Source organism: Ornithodoros turicata, chromosome 1, assembly GCF_037126465.1.
Source record: "Ornithodoros turicata isolate Travis chromosome 1, ASM3712646v1, whole genome shotgun sequence".
Classification (NCBI taxonomy): domain Eukaryota; kingdom Metazoa; phylum Arthropoda; class Arachnida; order Ixodida; family Argasidae; genus Ornithodoros; species Ornithodoros turicata.
Window position 1 is genome coordinate 40111790 of NC_088201.1, and position 17957 is coordinate 40129746.

General features: G+C 43.7%; 2 protein-coding genes across 4 annotated transcripts in view; both read left to right on the plus strand.

Moving 5' to 3' along the window:
* The first annotated feature begins 6411 nt into the window (after window positions 1-6411).
* LOC135398433 (inositol monophosphatase 2-like) lies at window positions 6412-10491 on the plus strand. The gene is made up of 8 exons (XM_064629840.1): window positions 6412-6759; window positions 6949-7082; window positions 7161-7265; window positions 7351-7396; window positions 7466-7574; window positions 8626-8731; window positions 9153-9304; window positions 10260-10491. The coding sequence occupies exons 1-8, from the start codon at window positions 6691-6693 to the stop codon at window positions 10364-10366; spliced, it is 828 nt and encodes a 275-aa protein (XP_064485910.1). The 5' UTR covers window positions 6412-6690; the 3' UTR covers window positions 10367-10491.
* Window positions 10492-11807: 1316 nt separating this feature from the next.
* Window positions 11808-17957, plus strand: part of LOC135378051 (1-phosphatidylinositol 4,5-bisphosphate phosphodiesterase gamma-1-like) — a 40395-nt gene continuing 34245 nt past the window's right edge. For 2 of the 3 annotated variants that reach the window (XM_064610896.1, XM_064610895.1), the window contains exons 1-10: window positions 11808-12421; window positions 13493-13642; window positions 14085-14223; window positions 14304-14385; window positions 14726-14806; window positions 15429-15518; window positions 15653-15754; window positions 17006-17121; window positions 17188-17273; window positions 17385-17505. In XM_064610896.1, coding sequence (XP_064466966.1) covers window positions 12205-12421; window positions 13493-13642; window positions 14085-14223; window positions 14304-14385; window positions 14726-14806; window positions 15429-15518; window positions 15653-15754; window positions 17006-17121; window positions 17188-17273; window positions 17385-17505 — 1184 coding nt within the window. In that variant the 5' untranslated portion in view covers window positions 11808-12204. The remainder of the gene's footprint in view (window positions 12422-13492; window positions 13643-14084; window positions 14224-14303; window positions 14386-14725; window positions 14807-15428; window positions 15519-15652; window positions 15755-17005; window positions 17122-17187; window positions 17274-17384; window positions 17506-17957) is intronic. The other variant, XM_064610894.1, reaches the window with a different exon arrangement.

Below are 17957 nucleotides of genomic sequence, written 5' to 3' on the forward strand. Positions count from 1 at the left end.
AGCTGTGGTAGTGCCAAGTGCAACCCACGCAAACGATGTACTAGTCTGCAAGCCGCAAACCTTGAAAAATCTAGATAGATACCAGTACGAGATGGGCCGGTGGCTTCTCGGGGGTAACTTTGCAACTGCCCAGTTGGCAGTAACAGGAGAGATGGGGTGGTCCACATTTAGGGAAAGAGAGGCCCGCTCAAAACTGACATACCTCGGCCGGTTATCCCACCTTCCAAGACAAAACTACGCTAGGAGGATCCATGAATTCATAAGATATCGTGGCATTCAGACACAATGGGTCCAAAGTATAACCGCACTAGATAGAATATATATGCGGGAACAACGAGGCACAAGTCGAAAACTGAAAAAGAATGGGCTCGGACCGTGAAGGAAGAAGTCTCTAAACAGCAATTAACCCACTGGAGGGAAGGACTAAAGAAAAAGAAGAGCCTTGCCACATATGCCCAATACAAAGAAGCCCCGACACTGGTTCCAACATACAAGGGTGACAGGGAGAGCGGGCTGCTATTTCAAGCGAGGATGGGTTCTCTCCTAACCCAAAAGACCCCAACAACACAGAAACGTCCTGCGATCGTCCCCAGGATGTCAACCCCGGACGACGATGACATCCTCAGGAAGTTATCAACTGGTCCTCCCAGTGTTACCTCCATGTTAAAGCGGGACTCCCGGTCATATCACCTGCACATCCTGAGGGTGTCAACCTGGAACACTCGCAGGACCTTGTGAGGACGACTTCACCTGCACCCACCTGTACCCTGTACCTCATTTTTCTACGTATAATTTATACGAAACCAGACGCAGTCCTGATAACTTCTCTTTTTCCATACATCTTGATTAACTTCCGCAATACAATCTCGCTGTTTGTTTCTAGTACAATTCATAACGGACAACCAGCGCAGCGGTTTAAAGAGAAAGCAGAGAGAAATATAGAAGACGCAAAAAACATATTGTCAGGGGCACGACGTTCGAGAAACCCACTCCGAAAGGTACTAGAATTCTCGTATTGCCAACTGTAGGATGGGACAAGCGTAAGCTCTTGCGTGCCACAGGTGGCGCTTTATTTTTGAAGCATGATGTGGGCAAGCTTACTAGAATTCTCTTCCGAAGCCAAAACAGACACTGTTTACAAACAACAACTGTGGACAAACTGAACCAGACACATTCGAGAGTCCTGTTCGCCTGTGACACAAAACGAAGGGTGAGCTATCCATGTTTCTTTCGATTACGAAAAAAAAGAATACTCAAAGTGAGGAATTGATTGAAGTATTAGGTCCACATCAATGCAAAGTCTATGTTTCTTACTCCTTTTGGTTTGAGACGTTCAGGTAGGAGCTTTGAAAGCCAAGAACAGTGGGACAGAATCGTGAGTTTCTCTCCATTCCACGAGTAATGCGTGTTAGAGCCGCGAAGCAACTGTGGCTATGAGACGAGTAATGCGCTCCATTTATCATAGACAGTCATCCTTTTCAGATGCAGATAATTTTACCCTGGACCACCCTTTATTTCATAAAAATGTCAATCAGGTCCCAGGATCGGCCCAAAAAGAAAACAAATGTGTTTAGAAAGTCTGAACAGGTAAACTAAACAAAGTAATATTTCTCGTCCCGCTAGCTACCCACAGGTACGGGCACAGGACGTACCTGAATGACTCTTCACGGACAGTCCGAGAGTGTTATCCTCAGGACGTCCTGAGGATAACCTCCAAAGACGAGGACACGATGACACTGTGGGGACGTCCTGAGGACCGCGTGTGTTCCGGTGAAAACGGTCAGACAGCTAGGCTACACGTACACTGTCGGGAAGCACTGGGGTAACGCTGAACAACACGCAGTTAGATTCGAGCTGCACCACTCGTTCTTCCCGTGGTGTCAGCGGTCCAGGTCGTGTCGTTAACAGCCTTCAAATCCTCAATTTCGGACATCACGCAGCCGGAGAACGCCTGGCGTCTCCGAGGCGGGAGCAGTCGCTCCGGCCTGCGCGGTGTTGCTCACCTCGATCATGTGATCCCAGGTCCAATGAGGAGCGTCCCTACCACTCACGTCACATAGTGACGCGGGTGGCGGCGCTCGTCACGTGTCTATCGTGAAGACGGAGGAGGGTGTTTCGCTACGGTTGCACTAATTGTGGGAAAACTGTTTTCGGCCGCCTAACATTCCATACCGACCAAAAACAGAAACAAAGTTGTGTGCCTCTAGACTGCTCCTTTAAGGACATGGTACGAATTGTTATGCTTCTGAAAAAGCCCATACCCTATAGTTCTAGAGCACCTCACTGTGTGTAGAGCTGCACCACATGCAACCGACACCCGCAGTGCTCCAGCACAGCAGGAGTTTGCGGACATGCCCATGGGCGTACCGAGAGGGGGGCAAGGGGCCGGGGCCGTGGCCCCCCCTGGAGCTCCAAGGTCACTTGTGAAATATAGTACGCCCTTTAGTCATAGGTCGTAATGATTATTCTCAGATGTCACAATAGGAACCTCTGAACACCCGCACATTGCGCAACGTCCGCCTCCAGTGAAAAAGGTGTGTGTGTGTGGGGGGGGGGGGGCACTCTTGCCCTTTCCTGGAAGCACTTTGGCCCCCTTGGAAAAAGTCCTGGGAACGCGCCCATGGACATGCCCACAACAAATTGGCACATCGTCGACTTCAGTGGAAACGAATGAGAATACGGTATAATTATAGCCCCAAAACTTTATTGCGCGGCGTGTTTTCGGGCCTACAGAACAGTGTGTCGTGAAAATAACATGGCCACAATCAGAAAAAGAAATGCGTGACAGGCAGCTGAAATAGGAGCAAAAGGGAAGAAGGGAAACGAGCGACACAGATAAAATTAGGGAACGTTTACACCACCCCAAAACAAAATGAAAAGAAAGAAAGAAAACAGAAAAGCCGGAAAAAAGCCACGGTGTTGCATCTCCTATGGAATTCCAATACCGTCCTGTGCAGATCACTGGAACACGCATTGGAGACTGGAGTTCTGTAGTACATACATGACTTACATCTCCGTTTTTGTTTATTGTTTAGACATTTGGGTAGGGAGGGGTGGGACCTCCCAATGGGAATTTGCCGACTACCGATGATCGGGCGGCCATAGGCAGTCGGTAGGCAAACGACTTCCTCGGCCAAGAATGATTGAAACAAGCATGGACCAATGTCACTAATAGAGTATGTTGGTTAACGGACGCTGGCCCCACAGCACGCCCTGACACCTTGTTGAGGTGTCGTTAATCTTGGCATGCATCGTCTGGCCAACATTGGGTGATTCACCAAAAAGAACGCACAGTCGCTCTTTTTTCGGCAATACATATCGCGAGATTTAAACCATGTTCTCCCCAATTGAAATTGGCCGGTGGCCGACTCTCGGCAGAAAGTCGGGGACCAGTTGGTAGCCAACTAAGTCGGCCAGCCAGTCATGTTCTAACGTCTGGCCAACGTTAACTGCCAACTACGTCGGCGAGGACCTGGTCAATGACGTTGGGCCAACAGCCCGTGCCGACGGGACGCCACCGTAGCTTGCCGTCAGTCGGTTACCGAACTCATCTTCATGCACGTAGTACCAAGGTAAATGGCCAATGATGTCTCTTTATGACGATTTCAATCAGTTCTCGGGGGTGCACATATTACCTAAGATTGAGACAGTCACGTAGACTCTGTTGTAGTCGTTGAAACTGTCACAGAAGAGCCATATACGCCATATGAAAAAGAGAAAGGGTCCTCTAACGTCCTCTATATGTTGCATTGTGATAGGTAGAGCGAGGTTTGGCAAGCCGTCGGGCAGGGCAGATCTGTAGCAAGAAACGAGTCGTTGGCCAAGCACGGCTCGGTTGGCCAGCCAAGCTCTTGCCAAGCTTGGTTCAATCTCGGTATGTTGCCTCGGGGAGGGTGAACGCGGAATGGTGTAGCACTGCATAAGTTCAACTTTCGATTGGCCAAGTGATTGTCTCATACCAAAATCAGTAAGAAACAGAGACATTATCTTCATGGTGAGCTAATACTACAAGCAATTCCTCATTTCAGTGTTGTTTGTGTACGCATCAAATTAAACTTAGACACCTCACCCTTCATTTTGACTCACACGCGAGCAGGACTCTCGAATTTGTGGAAGCTCGCAAGACAAACCTATGTATATTATCTGCTGTTCTTCCTCAGGAAAGAAATGCAATTTATTTTCTTTATACTGACCTGTTTGATTCTAGTGATCTCGGGCATATTGCGAGCTTTTACGATTCTCCCCCTACGCCGTTACCCTACCCCGCGAGAGAAGTGAGTGAGTTGGGTCATGCATTTTTTTGCAACGGGCCGTCGGTGGCCCATGCACAGGTGTTGTTCCATTGTTGGGCCATTCTAGGGCCCACGTTTACCCAATCAGTACCCAAGCTTGGTTACTTATTGGCCAGACACCAGCCCTACATCTGTCAGGTCGGCGTTGTACATTGGCCCGAGCTTGTGTCGGCTAAGTCGGCCGGAGTGAAGCCAATGTCAATCCCAACCTTGGCCCAAGCTTTTTTTGCAAGCTGGGCCCGACAACTTTTAGGTTGGAAGCAGACGTCGGCCCCGTGTTTCGCCAATATTGCTTTTCCCGCCGGGAAGTAGCGTTGTCATGCAAAATTTCTCACTGGGCCGTGATAGGGCCATATATGGGTCAGCGTTGGCCAGGTTGGCCAGAAAGGCTGGCCCTATGTTGGTGGCCAATGGATGGCCAGTCTCAGGCCATTGTCAATCCCCAAGCTCGGCCCAACCATGTTGTCTTAGCTTGGGTCAAGGTTGGCTTAGTTGGCCAACTTCTCTCAGCCGACCTTGGGCCAAGCACGTTTTTTCACTTGGGTCTATCCCAAGTGGAAAATGCCGACTGCCAACAATCGGCCAGTGGTCGGTTTTTGGTCGGTAAGCGACTTAGCCGGCCACTGCACCTTGGCCCAAGGTCGGCTGAAAGGAGTTGGCCAATTAAGCCAACCTTGGCTGACTGGCTGGCCGACTTAGTTGGCTGCCAACTGGTCCCCGACTTTCTGCCGAGAGTCGGCCGTTGGCCAATTTCAATTGGGAACGTCAGTATGATGTCGCTCACAGTTATTGGCGAGCTACGTTGTGCGGCGATTTGCGGGCGTGCTAATGAGAGTTTTGCACAATATAGGCGGGCCAATGTCGGTCCTATACACTGCAAACAAACCCTAAAACAATGCAGCTGCTACTAAAAAAAAGACAAGACGCTTTGACGGTTGTCAAAAAGTCGGATGACAGTTGGCCAACGACTCTTGGGCCAGCCAACGTTAGGCAGAGCGAGGTTTGGCAAGCCGTCGACCAGGGAGCAGACCTATACAAAAAACCAGCTCGTTGGCCAAGCACTTGCCAAGCACGGCTAGGTTTGCCAGCCAAACTTTTGCCAAGCTTGGTCCAATCTCGGTATCTTTCCTTGGGGAGAGGGAAACGTGGAATGGTGTAGCACTTCATAAGTTCGACTTTCGTTTTGGCCAGGAGATTGTCTCGAACCAAAATCAGTAAGAAACAGAGACATTATTTTCACGGTGAGCTAATATATGACCAGCAATTCCTCATTTCAGTGTTGTTTGTGCACACGTCGAATTAAACTTAGACACCTCACCCTTGATTTTGACTCACACGCGAACAGGACTCCCGAATTTGTGGAAGCTCGCTAGACAACCTATGTAATGTATCTATTCTTCCTCAGGAAAGAAATGCTTACGCTTGTCCCATCCTAGAGTTGGCAATACGATAAATGCAATTGCTTTTCTTTGTGAGCTGTTTGATTCTGGTGTTCTCTGGCATATTGCGAGTTTTTATGATTCTCCCTCTCCCTATTTTGTAGCATTTTGAAACGCTGTTCCATTGTGGGAAATTTCTGTGCTTGAAAACGGCGTGCTCACTGTCCGTTGTGGGAAATACGAGCAACAAACAAAGGATGATAAATCGTTACCCTACGCCGCGAGACAGTTGAGTATGAATACGTCCATCCAACGTCGGGCCTACTGCTCTATGACTGTGGGGCCTTGGTCGGCCCATCAATAAAAATAGATTGCTGGCTAGGGTGAAGCCAGGGAGACCCCAAGCTGCAACTAATCTCGGTTTTATGCTGGCACTACTTTGGCCCTATGTCGTTTAGGTCGGCCATATACGTTGGCCCAACCTCCAGCAGATTAAGTCAGGCCGCGTTAGGCCAATGTCAATCCCCAACCTTGGCCCGGCCACTTTTACATAGGTCGGGCCGACAACTTTTAGTCTGACACTGTACATGGGCCGACTTTGTGCCGACATTGTTTTTCCCGTTGGGCTGGGAGTACAAAACTAGAAAGCACGGGAAGACGCAAGAGAGAGTAAATGGATACGTTAGACTGCATCATACATGATGTACTGTGTGATCAAAGATGGCTTAGAAGTAACTAATTCCTCCGCAGGACAGTCGACCACATCTTGTGGATCGCGCAGAAAACGCTCTCCGAGGTCCTGGTTTCGAATTCGAACACGAAGCCCGCGAACTAGAGGAGAGGGAAGAGGGCTTTCGTGGATTTTCTAGCTAACCCACGTGACGGCGTATTGCTGGGGGACATGCGCAACAGCTTTATTGGCTTTACCGGCTTTATATGCTTTATGTATGTACGCCCGTATCAACCATACAAGCCACGCTATCGTGAATTACCTCAGACTAATTGTGATTTAAATAAAAATGGCAACGCAACAAGAGCTTGAACATTATTTCTCAAAGTCTCTGGAGGTTGTGAAGGAAGCGGGAACGGTAAGGTGCTTTTATAACATGAGTACTCCGTGATCTCAAGAGTGAATTTCGAATTTGATAAGACGTCCACAATAATCTACCTGGAAATTGTGCGACGCCATGTGTGGTGAAGCATAGCATGTGCCAAGCAAATTTGATTTGTAGCCGTTAAATTTGATTGTGAACTAACTGCGCGCACATTCTTTGCAGCTTGTGAAAGATGCGATCGGGAAAGGAAAGTCCATTGAAACTAAATCTAATTTCGCTGATTTAGTTACGGAAACAGACAAGGAAGTCGAGAAACTACTTATCGGAAAACTCAAGAATGAATTTCCGACACATCGGTACATGTAAAATGTGATCTCCCTTCTTACACGAGCCATCCACCAAGCAGACGAAAGCCCATACTGCTTTCCTCACAGGTTTATTGGTGAAGAATCGGTGGCGGCTGGTATGAAATGCGAGCTAACCGGCGATCCTACATGGATCATCGACCCGGTGGACGGAACAATGAATTTTGTTCACGGGTGAGAAATTGAATGAAAGGAAATGGAATTGTGTTTGATGTAGACATGGTTTTTGACATTATGCGTGTTTTTGTTTACACAACAGATTCCCGGTTGTGGCTATATCGGTTGCACTGGCAGTTAATAAACAGGTATTGCAATAGCAGTGCCTAAAAGTGAGCCTAGGAGTACTGGTCACTTGAACATTCAATTTCTTTAAGGTCGTTATAGGTATTGTATTCAATCCAGTTATGGATCGGATGTATACTGCACAGCTTGGTAAGGGAGCATTTTGCAACGGTCATCGACTGAGGACTTCTGGTGTATCTGGTAAGTCAGTATCTACCAGGTCGTGCACGTACTGGGCATCCTGTTGAAAAGTGACAGTGAAAAGTACGCTGATAGATATCGCCTACACTTTTGTCAATTTTTTTTTACAGTGCAGGCACAGATTGCAGAATCCTCAATATAAAATATGTACATCTCTTACAACGACTTCATCATTCTATGGGTGTGTTCTTAATGGTGCTGGCAGCGTTTTATGTTGCCGACAAATAATTTGTAGAACAAAGTGATGAGGTGAAAGTGTAGATATTTACCCAGTCTCAAGAAAAGCCATTCTCATATAATTGCAAGTGCATCCAGCAACATCAGAGCACAAATGTCTGCCTTAAATAGAGCATTGGAGCATACAGTTGATACAGTTCCACTTTTCAACTGGACCGTAGTGGTTTTCCTAGTCACATACCAAGAATCTATTTTCAGATCAAAGTGAATGTAACTGAACAAGTAATGATTTTCCTGGGGTAATTTTGAATGCATTGTATTCACATAATTGGGCAGTGCTCAGAATGACCATATGCATGGGTTTGAATTGTTGTAATTCTATTGTCAAGTGTCTCTTGGTTGCACCTATTGGTAGTGTCTATTGGTATCACATGAAGGCATCTCGTAATTAGCGGCACATGATGTGGCTATTTACCACTGCATGGATATTGCTCAAGGTGAAATGATGTGTTGTAGTGCAAACAGTCCTTGCTCAAGTTAGTCATGTGGTCACAAGCAATGTAGTTGATGATAAAGAATGTGACACATGATTTCTGTTCTTGCTAAATATCCAGTTCATGTTCACTGATAATTTCCCCATGTACTTCTCTTTTGGGCTCAAGAGAGAAAGAAGTCTAACAAATTTCAGCAATCGATCTCTGAATTTTGAATACCACTTTGTTTGGAATATATATTCATTACGTGGAATGTTTGCTTATGACCTGTTTTATTATTTGCGTGAACAGAACTAGGCTTCATGTATTTCTGTCAGAAGCCTCAACACTTTAGAATCTGATGTAACTTATCTTATTATGGTTTTAATTTATTTGAACAGATTTGTCAAAAGCACTGATTGTGGCTGAAGGTGGAAGCAATAGAGATCCAGCACGGATGGAATTTGTATTTAAGAATATGCATAACATCATTAAAAAAGCCCATGGGTAAGGTTACATTTATGTTTTGACAAAGACAGTGTTGTGGCAGTCGTGGTTGTCTACGTGTCCTGAAGTCTTGGAAACTCAAAATTACTAAGCCACCTTGTCTGGTCAAGAGCCAAATGATATGTGCAACAGCAAAATTTTCTCAATAGGAGAATGCGTAGTCTTCCATAAATTCCAGACACTGTACACCATTCAGTGAGCATATGAGTATGTGGCAGTGTGGAGCACACAGAGCAGTAGTCTTGAGGGCTGAAATCTCTACAAAACGAGGAAAATTTAAATTGGACCAGGACCCTAAAACCGCTTTCAACAAGTCCAAGTCTTTCAGGGAAAACCCTCTGGGTGCTGCTCCTATATTGTCTCTCAAGCATGCTTTAGTACTGAGATTGCCCATAGAAGTAATACAACACCACATACTCAGACTTCGCAGCCTGGGTTCAGCAGCCCTAAATATGTGCTTCGTAGCTGCTGGTGAAGCAGATGCCTACTACGAGTTTGGTATTCACTGCTGGGACATGGCTGCTGCAGCTCTAATTGCCACGGAGGCCGGAGGGACTGTCGTAGATACTGAAGGTAAGAATCACGTCTTATATGTTTACTGCTTGCCTCGTACGTGACTTCACGTCTGTTGATAAAATATGCTTCCTGTGAAGAAGGAAGGCTTCCTGAAAAATGCTTTCACCAGTAAGAGTCTGGGGTGTGCCATTCCTTCATTCATTTTTTTGCATGTTTGTGTTAAGTCATTCCAGTATTGGAAACAGATCCTTTTAGCTGTCCACTCCTCTTGCGCATATATAAAACTTTCTTAGTAGCTGTGATATACGATTTTTTTGCTTTGTGCACACAATGAGTGTGGACTGATTGACTGTGTAGTGGAAATTTCTGTGATACATCCTTATATGGCTGCCCTTAGGGGACTGCGTTGTGTGCCGTCTTCTTTTTCTGTTGAACGTATCTTAGCTTGCCATCATGCTCTCTCTTCTATCCTAATATGCCTCACACTCCAGGTTTCCAGTATTACTTGGGCCTTTCAGTTCATTATGGCACTGCCATGGCATGGTTTCTACGGATAAGTAAACCAGAATTCTTGAATAAAATTGTTGACTTTTTTTGAGATAGTACAATGAATTTGTTGAAAAACCAAGGCCTTTAATTATAGTTGTCACAAAATAATTACTTATAGTTGTATTTGCAAAACAGTATGGTCTATTATAAGATTTGCTTTTATGAAAAACTACTGAAAGACTACTTGCAATCCACATGATATGCTTCAATACAGTGAATGTTTTAGAAATATATTATGGTCTGAACTATAGTCCCAGAAAGGTACAACTTATAATGTTAACAGTGTAGATGAATATTTTGATACCATGCAGTTTCTTGAAGATGAATAAACTAGCTTTCGTTTGATACAGAGTCTATTGATTGATATTAAAAATGAAAATTCTATCCAAGATCAGAGTAAATATCTTTGCTTCATTTACAATGAATATGCAGGAATGACACAAGAAATTCAATTTTTTTGCAGGGGGTCCCTTAAATTTGATGAATCGCAGGGTCATATGTGCTGCAACCCAAGGTCTTGCAAGTGTTATTAGCCAGAGCTTGGACCACATCCAGCTAGAAAGTGACTGAGTATATATGTGACACAAGTTCTTCTTATCTGTATTTTCAAAGCTGTCATTCCTAGAACATACATACAACTGGTACATTTGTGAATGAGTGCTGTGCTAACAAATAAAGAGCCCAACAACTACGCATGCAAGGTGCTTTACTTTCTGACTTCCTTAATGAGAATTGTTAAGGAGGACAGTGTGATCTATTAACAGTCACACCGTGGAGAGTGTAACAGCTAGTAGTAACCATGCTGCCATCCAGTCGAAAGGCTATCTTTTTGAATCTGGAAAGGGGTGACAAATTGGACAAGTATAGAACTTCTTCCAGTGCCTCTGGGACAATTAACGTGTCTTTGTGCGAAGACTATGGTCCATGCTGAAATGAAATGAAGAAAGAACTTCACAGTGGAGCTTCACAGTGGAGCTTCACAGTGGGTTTGCACAGAGTTCTATTGTATCATCCTCGCTCATCCATACTCATAAAAAAAATATTTATTCTCAATCTGTATACTTCTCAAGCTTTGCCACTCTCTTCTTTTTGGTGGTGTGAGGTGTTTTACGAGGATGGTGTTCAAATCCATAAAGGTGGCAAACCTACCCACACCTACCAATAAACAGGAAATGTGTAATAAGATGAGACAAAACCATCACCTGCACTGGTATTTTCTGCGCACTTCTCAGTTTCACACGAGCTCGCTGGATGTTCTATTGCGACAGAGAGGTACATTACAGGAAAACCGCACAGGAGGGCTCATGTGGTGCTTTCCTGTAATGTGGCTCTCCCTCCCAACAGCCCACAGCTTTCTACCGGGTTCTACGTTGAAGGTGCATGTTCTAGTTTTTAATTTGCCAATCCGCTGTCCCTCACTCTATGGCCACGTCCAGGACACACATTTGCCAAGGCATTTCATGCACCACAGCAGTGCATCGTCATAAAAAAGTTTTGTACTGTCACAAGTTTCGATATCCTGAACAGGTAGGTGACGTCATCACCTTATCTCCCAGCAGCGTCGCAGAGGCGGAACCGACGGAAGGTCGGAACTCAACATTAAATATAATTTCATAACTTCCGCGTCACACGGAGAAACATTTGGCGAGGATGTAAGAGACATGACGTAGTCGACGTAGGTTTTAACAGGTTTTAATGACACAAGAAGACAGGAGATTCGTCCACTTTATGGCCTAGCCTAGCATAATCCACTTACATTTTTTTCCCCTCAAAACTGTCCAATGGTCCAATGTCTTGTTCCTTTTTTTTTTTCTTAAGAAATATATCTCTCCCCCCCCCCCCGTCATGAAACATTTGTGAAATGCATATCTTATTTCTGTGAGTTTCTGTAGTTGCGTAATTGTTGCGAACTATTTTGCTATTTACTTTCTCATTTGCAACTCGCGCGTTCCGTAGATCGTAAACGCGGTAAACGTATGTGCCCGCTGAAATGTTTTAGATCAAAGGGAGTGTACCAAACGTACAGGGTAAACTCCAATTTTTATGGTTCCATAGCTCAGCATTTGTAGCATGAAATACTTCAACAACACCGATAAACAAAGCAGAAGTTTTGCCATAGCCATAGTCCATAGCCATAGGCTTTAGCCTTTAGCCGTTTATGCTCTCGGTCGGTGGGTCGGTCTCGCTCGCCGATTCGCTCCTCCGTACGGCCCGTCGTCCGTACGTGACATCTCTCTTCCTTTTTGCCTTCGCCGAACCAGCCTTCATGGAAGTGAAATGTGCAATATTTATCAGTTCACTCAATTTAGGAAGAGAGAAATGATGTAGGCGTCCAAGAAGTGAACTTGTGTGAACAGCATCGCCTTGTCGTCTTGTCCTATGGTCTTGTCCGCGGCGTGTTTCCTGGGATGGCCGCCCCCATACATCAGAACGGCAGCGTACCTGTTGCCTCGTCCTGCTTGCCCGAAATTGAACAGATAATCAGAAAGTTGGAACATGGAACTTCACTCATCAAATTTTACCAGAAAGGCAGGCCAGAAAAAAGGACGTTTTCGATCAAGTTGGAAACTAGACAAGTGATATGGTGGAGACCTGTGACAGGCAGGAGCATCGAAGAAGGAGCTGGTAGGCTGAATAAGATTGCTTTCGCGACATTCTGTTGTAAATTTTAAGTTTTCTGTTTTTGGAAAAGGGACACTGGTCTTGGTGCGAGCGACATTTTCACTGTTCCTACTCAAGCAGCGAAAAAGCACACCACAGAAATCGTGATTGGTTCTCTTCTCATACGCATGAAGATTATGGTGTCAAGCGCGGAAATAAGAATGATGTAGCAGTAACCACGACTAAACCATTGTTACAAAATGAACACTTCCCCTGTGTGAAACACAACATAAAATCCATACTCAATCTTTCGTTTGTCCCATCCTACAGTTGGCAATACGAACACAACATAAAATCCATACTCAACCCTTGCTGCCGCTGTCAAATCCACGGCACACTTGGCTGGGAGGACAGGGACTAACCGAAGCAGTTAGTTTCGCTCACAATGAGCGTATCGTATTGCAGCCTGCTCAAAGATAGCAATATTGACAGAATTGCAATCACAGAAACGCTTAAGAATGCCCTGATCCCTGACAGATTATTGATATCCTTTCCAGTGTTTCATTTATCTCTACGATACAAATTATGAAGTAAAGTCTTGGAAGAAGACATGTTCTACTTTTGAAGCCTCCGACATGAAGAAATGAAAACAGAAAAAATCAATGAGGTGTTTGTTACGACAGATCAGTGCAGGCGACATAAGTTCACATACTTCATAAAAATAGCTTACCACTTAATAAATGGTGAAAACCTTAGAAATTTCCTCCCTGCAGCAGCACACTCAAAAGTCTGTATCTGTAGGAGACTTGCTAACTAAACGGGGACATATTTGAAAGCTGGCAGTGAAATCCAGCAAGTAATAACCTATTTGATGGTACAGGTGCATTACCTTCTATGTACAGGCGACCCACACTTAGAGTCTAGAACGTTGTCGGCTCTGAATTATACCATAGAGACTTTGATATTTGTCAAGCATCCAGCAATAACTAAACAGTCGCACAATTTTTCTTGTAAACAAGAATATGGATAATGTACATGCTGCATTTCTTGCGGTCATGTTCTGATATTGGTCATGTTATCTCTTTAATATTCTAGTAGATCTACGTGAAGTCAAAGAAGTTCGTTTAGGACGCTCTTCAAAGATGTTTGACCGCTGGCCAGAAGATGCACGGAAATGGGACCCAGCCCAGTGCTTTGTTGTATTTTATGGTAACACATTCAGGCTCAAGACACTGTCGTGTGTCGGTGAGTTAAGTTTATGGTTTTTCCTTTCAGCCGTTGTCCTGTCTCTGAAGCATGAATGTAATGTTTTGAATAATGTGTCTGAATCGTGTAATGTACTGTTAGAAATTTTGCTTAGGATGTCTCGTGTCCTTTTTAAGAATCAGCTGGTGTACACAGTTAAAGAGGCACCAAAAAGAAAAAATTTCTCCAGATGGAATGAAAGATGCAGTTACCTTGACACAAACACAAAAAGTACAGGATTCACCGGTTATGTCGCTTGTCCTTTATGTGCGGAAAAAAACGCAATTTAAGCATTCCCTCAGTGCCGGCAGCTACGGGACCCCCCCCCCCCCCCCCCATGGGAATGTTACGGAAATGTCACGTGTACGGAAATGTTTGCACTTTAGAGCTCTTTTAGTGCCCCTTTAGTGCCCCTTTAAGTTTCTTTCTGGTGTACCATCAGCCACCTCGGCCAAGGACTGTGAGCAGTGGATCCGTGGTATTCGGCACTTAACTTCTGACACATTAGCATCCCCATACCCTCTACAAGTGGAGCGCTGGCTACGAAAAGAGTTCTATGGGATGCAGAATTTGCGGAATGTGTAAGTTAACAAGGTCATGATATTGTATATCGTGATTAGGTACAGCATGCTCTATTCATCGTACAAAACATGTTCTGTAGGATAACCTTAAAAGACCTCAAAGCGTTTTTCCCAAGAGTCAATTGCAAGTTGTCAACAAACAAGCTCAAAGAACATTTCCAGGTAAGCATATTATAGTTCTGCAAGCCCCTGACAGAAAAATTTTGGCTGCCATACCAATTGTTCTGCAACATACATCTTGTTTCTTTCTCCTGGGTCTGAGTAAACGTTTGTAACTTCTCAAGCTCATCAGTTGCTTTAATAGGTTTTTGACATTCTTGTAAAGCATCATTTCTATAGTTTACTTTTCTAATTATTGCATTAAGTCTAAGTCAGTTTAATTTTTCTTTTACAATTACAGCTGTTCTAAGTATGTCTGTTTTTATTAGTGAGTGCATTCCTACTTCAGAATTCTGCTGTGGCACTTCTTCTCTTTTCTTTTCCTTCACTTTTTTCTTTTCAGGAGGTTGATACTAAGCGTGCTGGTGAGATCGGCTTCGAAGGATTTGCTTCATTATACCACAACCTGATGTATGATGAAAAGGTACTGTGCCTCTGCCTTTATTTATCATTCATGATAGATGTTAATTTTTTGTGTATGAAATGTTTTGTAAGAGTTACCAGTGCAGATTAGTTTTAGCAGTATAATATACATAGCACCTTATGACCACACATGACTATATATATCATGAACGTCATCGTCATATCATATATATGTCATATGACATATGACTACACAGCTTTTAGAAGATAGTATGTTACGATTTTAATAATTATATTTATTATCTCAAATGGACATGTTTCGTTCATTCTTATTATTGGCCCCATGTAAGCATGCTCATACTAAAGTTTGATCATAGCTGTACTACTGTTCCTTCTACCCTCATTGTATATTTGAGGTGGGATATGCTGCTTTGGTTTAGAGACTTAAAAGTAATTATTTTTTAAATAGTTTTCAAGCCCTGATGTAGCTTCAGGTAAATTGGGAGAGCTCATCTGTTGTGCACCACCCTATTTCATTTCCTGGCTACAAGAACGGAAAAAAGATGTGTCTGATTCTGCTATAACCTCTGTGTTTTTTCAAATTGTGTTAACAATGTTACTGCATTACAGCGATTAAATTACATAGGAATGCTGGTTGCTTCATGAAACATCTTTCGTTTCAGCTTTTCTCAGATTATTTCAAGGCGTATTCTGCAGATGGGAGTAAAGTGACCTTACAAGCCTTTCAAAAATTCCTTGCACAAGAACAAAAGGTGACCTTGAATACTTTTTTTAGTTTATTATGGCTGTTGAGCACTCTATCAGAGGTCAGGAAATTTTTGTACCCTTAGTACCCGTTATTATGTTCACTTAGCATAATTTAGAACTATGGTTTTTTTTTTTGTAGGATCCCCTGTGCGAGGACGAGAGGGGTGTAAGCAAGTTCATGCGTGACTACCTCCAAGATCCACTCCGGGATGCACAAGAGCCATTTTTTGAAGTCCCTGAGGTGGGCTGCTGCATTAGCAAAGTATCAATTATAAAGTGCTGCATGCTTGAACTTCTTGAGTTGAGCTTTTGTCCAGTCTACTTACATGTTTTCGTACCCTTTGAGGAAAGTAGCCTTCAGGTAGTTCAAGGAGTTTTCCTACTCATTGAATGATTGCAGTTGATGGTTGTGTTCGTCCTATGTTTAATTGCCTCATTCAATAGAATGTTTCCTAACCAGCAGTGCCTGGACTTTAGTAATGCTAATCTTAAAAAGCATTAAATAAGTGTTCTGTAGATCTGGTATGTATTAAATTTTAACTTTGGATGTGGTACAACCTCGTTAACTCTAACTCGGATATCTCGAAAAGTCGGCTAAGTTGAAGGTTTCCGGAATTATTGCCAAAACTTGCCATGAAAGGTTTTCGAGACAAAGTTCGGATATCTCAATCTTATCAGCGAAAATTTTGAAAATATGAGTAATCATTGCACGGCAAGCCCGCGTCGGCCTTCGCCGAAGTTATTTTCTACTGTTCTATCGGGTGCAGAGCGGAGTTCGGTGTTCGGTTGCCCCACCTTATTCAACCTCCGAGGAGAGGGGGATGGCCGGTATTGTCGTGTTGTTGCACGGAGCGGTCGCAAAGATGGCCTGGAAGCGGGAAGGCAGCTCTCTCGCGAGCGTCATTTTCTTCGGTGCTTTCGTGCTTTCACTTTCCCTCACAGTGCCATGTAAGTGGGGGTCAATTGCCGTTACGTTTCTCTATCTGTTTTTGGGAACCTTCTGACAGCATGAGTACCGGAATCATTATAAAAATAGCACGGCTAAAGCAGTGCGAAGGATTGACACTGGAATGAAAATTTTCAATACCAAGCATCCATCACAACGTTTTTGGACGCTAAGTGATTTCGACTTTTTGTGACTTTTTTTCCGGTGTTTAGTAGGTAATTTTGTGTAATTGCAGTTCCGTCTCAAAAGTAAGTTTACTGAAATGTATACCTTTTACAATTTATGATCGTTATATTGAAAAGTTTCGGAATTTCACATATCATGAAACCCCGCTTAATTTTTTCCCTTTTTTTACGACTTCAAGTTAACGGGGTTTTACTAACTCATTATGTGGATAGCATAAAATAATAGGATATAGCTGCCACAGATATGGAGTGATAAGCAGCTCTAAATATTTGTGAATAATGTAGGGGTTATTGTGTTTTTGTTTTTGTTTTTTTCTAACTGTTTGCAATTAATTGGACTTATTGATGTTTACACTTGCAGTTCTTAGACTTCTTGTTCTCAAAACAAAACCAAGTCTGGGACAGTAAGCATGACCAAGTGAACCAAAACATGACACTGCCTCTCACGCATTACTGGGTTGCTTCTTCACACAACACGTAAGCACATAAACGACCTCAAAGCTTTGAATGATTTTGCAATTTCTATTTTGACTCCATGAAAAGGTACCTCACTGGAGATCAGGTCAAGAGTGAATCCTCTACTGAAGCATATGCGAGGTGTTTAAGAATGAGTTGCCGTTGTATTGAATGTAAGTTAGAATTACTACGCAGTGTGTGTTTCATTTAACAATTATTTATCTTTGTTGTACAATGATTGGCCTTCTGTTGCTGCACAGCCTAATTGCCCGTCACTATTTCAGTGGACTGCTGGGATGGCGCCGATGGGATGCCCTATGTTTACCATGGCCACACATTGACAACAAAAATTCGCTTTATTGATGTAATCAAGGCCATCAAAGAGCATGCATTTGTTACCTCAGAGTGAGTACATGACCTCCTCATAACGTCCTCTAGACACCTGTACCCTTTTTGTCAAAAGATATATACCTGTATTGAAACGACAGACTACAAAAGAATGAACCATCTCAAGACAATTTTAATGAGTGACAAGCCCGCATGTAGAGTAGGGTTGCCACATTTCGGAGTGCAAAATACCGGCTGAGGGAGAGGAGGTGGAATAGAGGGAAAGGAGGAAATGTTCGTGGGAAAGGGAAAGTGGGTTAGGGTGGAGAGTATACAGAGAGAGAGAAAGAAAGAACGAGCATACTCGCTCAAGACAACAATGATAATAATAATGAATAACTAAGAAAACGACTGGTGGCTACGGAGTTGGGTCTGTGCTCCAGATTTATTCAAGCTGTAGTGGAATGTTGAAAGGAAAACTCCCTAAAAAACCCTATGAAAGGTGTTGAGCCATAAATACTGGCAAAAGG